Source organism: Cebidichthys violaceus, unplaced genomic scaffold, assembly GCF_023349555.1.
Source record: "Cebidichthys violaceus isolate CVI_PGR_0920_01 unplaced genomic scaffold, fCebVio1.0.p SCAF_81, whole genome shotgun sequence".
NCBI classification, from domain to species: domain Eukaryota; kingdom Metazoa; phylum Chordata; class Actinopteri; order Perciformes; family Stichaeidae; genus Cebidichthys; species Cebidichthys violaceus.
The window spans coordinates 487239-494738 of NW_027176966.1; the positions used below are offsets into that span (position 1 = coordinate 487239).

The window sequence follows — 7500 nt, forward strand, 5'->3', positions numbered from 1 at the left end:
CGATGCTCCGGTGTTCTTACTTTTCATGGGTCGCGAGGCTTTGTGTCAGGAGGGCTGCCTGGCTAACCAGACAGCTCCATGGGATGTGCTGCGGAGGTGATACATTTCGGCGTCTGATGATGTGACTCACATCCATTCATTCTGTTAGCATGGACTTATCTGCCCATGTCTGCGCTCAGCAAACGCAAGCTCTAAAGAATGTGTATTAACTCCGTTTTTAAATGTTTCCACACTGATTTTCCCGATCACAAAACTCAGCGTTCCCTATGCTGCAGGTATCGGAGCTTGATTGACTCCTGTGATGATGTTGGCATCCATACACGAGCTGATGTATGTGTGTGTGTGTGTGTGTGTCTCCTGTGCCCAGGCTTGTCCACCCCCAGCTGCTGCCAACCCCATTGAGCTGCTGCCATGTTGCCATGGCTACATGGGAGGGGCCAGCGTCTACAACTCCAGGAAGTCAGAGGAGGAGCTTAGTTTGAGGTATGAATATGAGATGTATTGCGCTTGCTGCGGAGGCTCGCGGTGCTAAGTCTAAAGAAACACACACACTTACATAATATGGCTTTTGTCTTTAGTGGAAAAAGTTTCAATTGGCATTCATCCCCAGGGAAAATGAGTCCTCAGTAGTCACGGGTGTTTATCAGGACAATCAATTTCATTCATCTCCGTCCAAGCAGCGCTCAAACATGGTTCTAAATTAGTAGAATGACTGAACGAGTAACGGAAAAGAAAGGGAAGTAAACACCGAAACATTTTCACTGTTTTGTTCGTGGCATCGAACCTGACGAGCCGGAAACATAAAAAAGTCTACTGGCAAAAGTCTCTCGCCTATTTTTAAAAAAAGAAAACGCTTAAATGCTCTAACTTTGGTGACAAAAAGAGTACAAGCTTTGTACTCTTGTACTCTGTTTATGATGGAAAGGCTGTCTACATGTCCCTGACATTGACTCTGCAGCCACGACAGATCCACAACAGACAAAATACTTTTTCAAATGTTGGTTTTTTTTTAATCATGTGACCTAAAATAAAAACAACTCTTTTTGCCTACATAGTTTTGGAAAATATCTTGTAACTTAAGTTGTTGTTGTTTACATTTTTTGGGGTGAACTGAACCTTTAAATTATACTTCTACTTATATATATATATTATTATTTATAAATATATGTTTCTTTAGATTAAAGTAAGAAAACATTTGCTGTCTTTAACCCCTTGTGCGTCCCGTCCACAGCTCTCCTCCCAAGCGGATGTACGCTCTGTACCACAGCACGTACAACGGAAACACTGCCCTCTCCAGGGGTCTCCATCACTACAACAGGTTCTACTCCTCTGTCGTTATACTCATATATATATATATATATATATATATATATATATATATATATATATATATATATAAGACACATATTTACAGTCACACAGTTACAAAGCTAAAGGAACCTTGGTTGTAAAAATGCACTTTTTCAGAGTAGCGTTAAAGACATTTGAGCATAAAGCAGGAGATTTGTTAGAACTAAATTCATAACAGTTGGACATATTAGCATGCTACCTACAGTATACTGTCTGTCCCTGTTGATGCGATGACTGCATGTAATCAACATATGATACCAGAAGTTTTCAAGACACTACAGAGTAGTTCTTATATATTTCATCGAGTTACTCCAGTTTGAAACTGCAGTGATTGATTTCTTTTTTTTTTGGCCACTTGGGGGCAGCGTAAACACAACGTTGACATATTTTCACTTAATACATTTAATAAGGGGAACACGTTAGCAAACAGCTGCTTATTTACGCATCCAGCAGACAGAGAGCAACATTAGCATTCAGTGGGAGTCGCGTTGAGGGAAATATTCTGGCTGTTTAGCTGCCAAATGCTCCACAATGTATTTACCAGCTCATGCTGATTTTGTCCGCCTGTCCGGTTGGTGGCGGGCAGGTTAGCGTGCCGTTGGCTTTTAGAGCTTTTTGCTGAAAACTGCAGGAAATGACGTTGACGTAAATGAGTAAACGGAAAGTTGCGGCCGTAAAAAAAAAAAAAAAACAATGACCCAAAAGATGCTAAAATGCTCTGATAATTCTCACCACTATGAGCAACTCTGTTCACCTTACATTAGAGCAGCTTCAAGTCTGCTTTATGTTCATGGTGGTGACAAACGCTTCAGGCTGTACATGTAGCAAACCTTTAAAAAGCACTTCCATGAAAACTATGGTGTCGCAGCAATGTTTGAGATGGTGAACCACACCCGGATGATTCAGTCCCTGTTCCTGACTCCCTTTTCCTAGCGCGGAGGACACCTGCAGAGTACCACCACCTTGCTTCCCATACCCTCTCAACTCCAACGGCAGCCACCACCACCACCACCACCACCACTCCCACCCGCACCATCACGCCCACCAAAACAACCACCAACACCAGCCGGGGCAGAAGCAGCTGGAGCCCCTCATCTTACGTGACATGCCCCCGTACCAGGCCAGTATGGGCGTCGGGGGCGGCGTAGGCGGAGGAGGCGGCGGAGGCGGAGGAGGAGGAGGAGGAGGAGAAGGAGGAGGTGGCGGTGGCGGTGGAGGTGGAGGAGGTGGGGTGGTAGTCGGAGGGGGGGACGGGACAGTGGCCAGGAGCTGGGGAGGAGGCGAGGCGGTGAGGATCTTGGCGAGGCGCGTCACACCAGACGGGAAGGTGCAGTACCTTGTGGAGTGGGAGAACGTGAATTTGTACTGACACGAAGGGAGTAAACCCGAGACGCAATGACTGTCTTGCGAGTTGCCACAGGAACACTGTGTATGTAGAACGTGGCAGTGTTTTAAAGTACAAACTAAACAAAAAAGAAAAAAAAAAAAAAAAATCTCTACACGTTGCAAATCCAGGTTGCTCTCATAGAATCACCTCTATTCTACACCATTATAGCTCACTACTCGTTACTAAATGTCCCTCTTTGCTAGTGTTTCTCTGATATTTGTACTGTTAACTTTGGAATATGCCTTTGCATTTATCATGTTTAACAGTGATGAGGATGAAGATATTTAAACCTCCTGATGATTTGTAAATCGTTTTTTTTGTAATCAAGAAGAGCATGTCTTTAATTGTTGTCACATCTTGATATACGGTAGAGTAGACGGCAACAGTACAGTACAAGACATCGAGAACACAAAGATTACTGCTTTTTCCTTTGCGTGAGTAATATCGCAAAAACTTCCAACCGCTTGTCATTTAGACAACGTGCTGCTAATTTAAAAGGGACAGTTTGAAGTTTGATGAAACACACTTTTTTGTCTTTCGTGCCGAGAGTTGGATGAGAAGATTGACTCCTCTCTCTCTCTCTCTCTCTCTCTCTCTCTCTCTCTCTCTCTCTCTCTCTCTCTCTCTCTCTCTCTCTCTCTCGTGTCTGTGTGGTTAATATGAAGATACAGCCAGGAGACGCTTATTGATCCTCTGATCCGACTCGCGGCAGGAGAGCGAATAAGCATATTTCCCCAAAAAATATTTTAGCAACACAATACAAAGTCAGCTGAATTATGTTGGCCTACTGTTTTAAAAACAGGGCAAAAGCGTTGAGAAATAAAAAAAAAAAAATGAACAACTCAATGTGGCTTGTTGCACAAAACATATCTGAATAATAAGGTCAAGGTTTAAAGCTACCCACATTTTGTGAAAAGCGGCTTTTCCAGTGTTAAAATGACTATATTTGAATGTGTAGTTAGACCAAACTTTGAACTGAATTATAGTCACTTAAAGGAACGGTGTGTCGAATTTCGGGAGATCTATTTGCAGAATTGGAATATGATATTAATAAGTATGTTTTCTTTAGTGAATAATCAGCTCACGTTTTTTGCGTCGGTCATCATATTTCTCCTAACACACTCGGCACAGAGTAGAAGTTTCAGTTGGTTGCAATCTGCAACCTCGCCACTAGATGGCGCCAAATCCCACACACTGCACCTTTTTAAATGCTGAGAAATAGAAGAATTATCGGTGAAAAGTGATTCACTTTTCAAACCAAATTTAGTCTAGACATTTAGACGTCTGAATATACTGACTCAAATCACCGCTTAGTAGGTACTTTAAAGAAGGAGAAAGTTTAAGATTTAACCCCTTTGTTCTCTTTAAAAGGTAACAAAAATAACTTCCCCCAGCATTTTCACATGGATATCCAAAAGATGAGCAAGCTAGACAGCCAGTAGCCGACACACTTCCATCAGCCGTCGCCGTTGTAATTGCTCATTCATCAACTGATAGTTAATGTTCACGCGGAGTTCAGTGAGGAAAAATTAGCCCGGGAAATAAACAGTGATGAATGGTGCGTCTTCATCAGTGAGAGGCGTGATGGCAGCTGGCTGATGGCTGCTGGCTGCTCGTGATAAAAAAAAAGAAAAGAAGAAAAAAAAAAAAGCAGTAACCTTTTATTGGCCGCGATGAAGCGGAGCAGTACAGCCGGTCTTGTACAGCATTGTGGTTTGAACGCCTTGCTGAAGGGAACTCTTGACAGTAGTGGTTGAGCCCTGTCATCAGACTTCATTAAAAAAAAAAAAACAAATTCTCCGGAGGTTTTCATATTTTTTTTTTTCCCCCTCATCGCGGTATGTTAATAAGAGATTGTATACATGTTCTTATGGGGTTACTTATTTGTTATGTTAGATTTTGTCATACATAATTTACATTTAGACTACTGTATTAGAAATAGGAGCCACGAGAGGGCTTTTGTTTTATAGATAGAATTATATATTCACAATATATTGCTATGATCGAATAACTTTACTTTATTTTTTTGACGTGGTTGAATAGTGCCTATATGGGTTGCGTACCTGCCGCTTGGTCTGCCGACCCGAGTCGACCAATCAGACGACGGAGAGATGAGCGAGGCCCTGTTGCTACTAGACAAGAGGATGGCTCTTTATCAGTTGATCAGATACAACTACATGGGTAACAAGGACCGGTTATGATGGCGAGTTGTTATCAGAACAGGACTGTGATGTTACTGTACATTCCAAACAAAAAAAAACAAAAAAAAAAGAAATATATACATGTTATTGAAATGTCTGTTTGAAGTCATCAGAATGGAGATTACCTTGAAAGAATGCGTTTTTTTTTTTCTTCTCCTTTGCTTTGTTTTTGATGGGTGTTACATGTCACAGAGATCAAGTAAAGGTCCAGTTCAGGTTCAGGTTCACGTCGTGGGGGAGTTCAACCCTTGCGTTCAAAGTAACAGTACAGGTAAAGAAGACGCTGATAGGCCCGACTCCCTAACTCCAACCCATACTTTCTTCCAGGGTCTAACGGTCTATAATTTAAAAAAAAAATAAAAAATACAAAGGAAATCATAAGGCAAGTGAGCTGCTGGAGTTGGATTTTATCTTTCGTGCAAACAGGTTACATAAATCTAGAAAACTGTGGTGCAAGTTTCAGAGTTTATATTTTATACAGAGGTTTATTTCAGCAATCCGTGCGATAAAACTCAACACAAAGCGTATTACATTCGTCAGTTTTATCTTTCAGGAAAGACCGCATTACAGTTTTAAGTTGACAAAAAGCAAAAGGACAAAATACAGCATTTATACTGTTATCATCGAAACCGATGCAATTCTCTCCTGATTTTCATTTCAAAAGCCGACCTCTCTGTTGAATTATCTCCTGCGTATATTTTCAGTGAACTTGCGTCGATTGCAGTGGTCATCCTCCTCAGTGACTCTTTGACTGTAGTGGATTAGGGAAGGGGTGCGTTGAGCCTCTCTAGGCGATGGTGATGAATGTATTCGTGTGTTTTCTATGGTACGTCGATACCCGTCAAGTGCTTGTTATAGGTCGTACTCGAGGTGGAACTCAACCCGATTCGTTTAAAAACGTAACAAAAAAAATAAATAAAAAAAGAGGAGGAAATATGAAGACGTCGACATTGAGGAACATCATTTATTTTGGGAGATGTAGTCTTCTTCTTTCTTTTTTTTTCTGATAAGTAGTCATGTCCAAGTTCAGTTTGATGTATTTTTGGAGAAATTACGTTTGTACATGTATACTCTGCGTTGACACCTAATATGTAACATGAATAATAAAAAGAAAACGTTTCACCTCATGCTATGTGTTCCTTATCTATTAGTACATGACGGTTATCATTAATATCTGTCTATCTATCTAAATTATGTTATCATTTACCCTGTTGTGTCTCTTCCAAAACCATCTATATCCTCCAAAATGACTGTAACTGTCTAAATGTTAAGCAAAATTAAATAATAACTGAAATTCAAGTGAAAAATGTCAACATCTTCAGGCATGGAAGTTCATTCTTGCCCTCGGGATCAGTATCTGTGATGAAATGATCTCGACTCAAGGTCCACTTATTGGACTTATTGTTTTTTTTTTCTGAGCTTTCAGCCACATCTCCTGGTCTTCATCAGTGAATGGAAATAACTGAGGCGCCACTTGTCATCACCTGACATGTTCCCGACAGACTGTAGTTCACCTGAGTCGTCATCATTTGCTGATGAAGACCATGAGATGCAGTCAAAAGGTTCAGAAAATGCAAGTAAGTTTAATTCAATTCAATTTATTTTTGTATAGCCCAAAATCACAAATCACAAATTTGCCTCAGAGGGCTTTACAATCTGTACGACTTACGACATCCTCAGTCCCAGGACCCTCGCATCTGAACAAGTATCTTAAGTGATGGATGTTGTCTTTAAAGAGGACGTTAGGAGGACAATCGATGGCCTCGGGGTTTCCTTTGTGGCACAACTTCAAAAAGCTGCATTTGAAGTGGACACGGGAGGTTTCATTCAAAACTTCATTCACATTTTGATCAATTCATACAGACAGTGAATGCCACCCAACTGCCTTTGTAGTCCAACAGTATCTTGTGTTCGATCTCCTAAAAACTTCTTTTAATATATATATATATATAAATATATATATATATATATATATATATATATATATATATATATATATTTGTTGGTTTTGTCAGAGAGTTGTGGTCCCCAGCTGGGATCCAAACAGCATTATTGTTCTGGATCAATTCAGCTACCAAGGCCCTGGAACATCAGTCATATTGATTCAGAACAAATACGGCTATCGTGACGGCAAAGAACGGGGCCAGTGTTCATTTTAAACTTCTAATAATTAAACCGGAGAATTCTGTGAAGAGACAATTCAAGAGGAAAAAGATGTGTCTATGAGTGTGAGCAGTAAAACACATTTCACATCAAGAAATACTCCAACTCCTACTACACCGTACTACCTTCAGCAAAGTGCTAACAGACATGATGTCCGGTTAATTAAATGATATATGAATTTATTAAAGGGGTTTCATTGGCGATCTCATCTTTTTTATTTCGTTTTTATGGCTTTGATCCTTTAATTTCCCCTTAAAGGAACTTTCATTTTTTTCTTTTTGCCCAGTTCAGACTGACCCTGGTTTAGTTTGTTATAGGGTCACTCAAGACAGGCTTTTCAAAATAAGAGACACCCTTATGACACAGTCCTCTGAGAGTTGACGGAGGTAAAATACAAGG

At 40.5% G+C, this 7500-nt stretch overlaps 1 protein-coding gene across 1 annotated transcript in view; it reads left to right on the top strand.

Moving 5' to 3' along the window:
- The window catches only part of phf1 (PHD finger protein 1), a 22459-nt gene extending 16394 nt beyond the window's left edge, over window positions 1–6065 (top strand). The window contains 4 exon segments of the mRNA XM_068702179.1: window positions 368–483; window positions 1232–1318; window positions 2284–2677; window positions 4781–6065. Coding sequence (XP_068558280.1) covers window positions 368–483; window positions 1232–1318; window positions 2284–2677; window positions 4781–4852 — 669 coding nt within the window. The 3' untranslated portion in view covers window positions 4853–6065.
- The last annotated feature ends 1435 nt before the right edge of the window (window positions 6066–7500 follow it).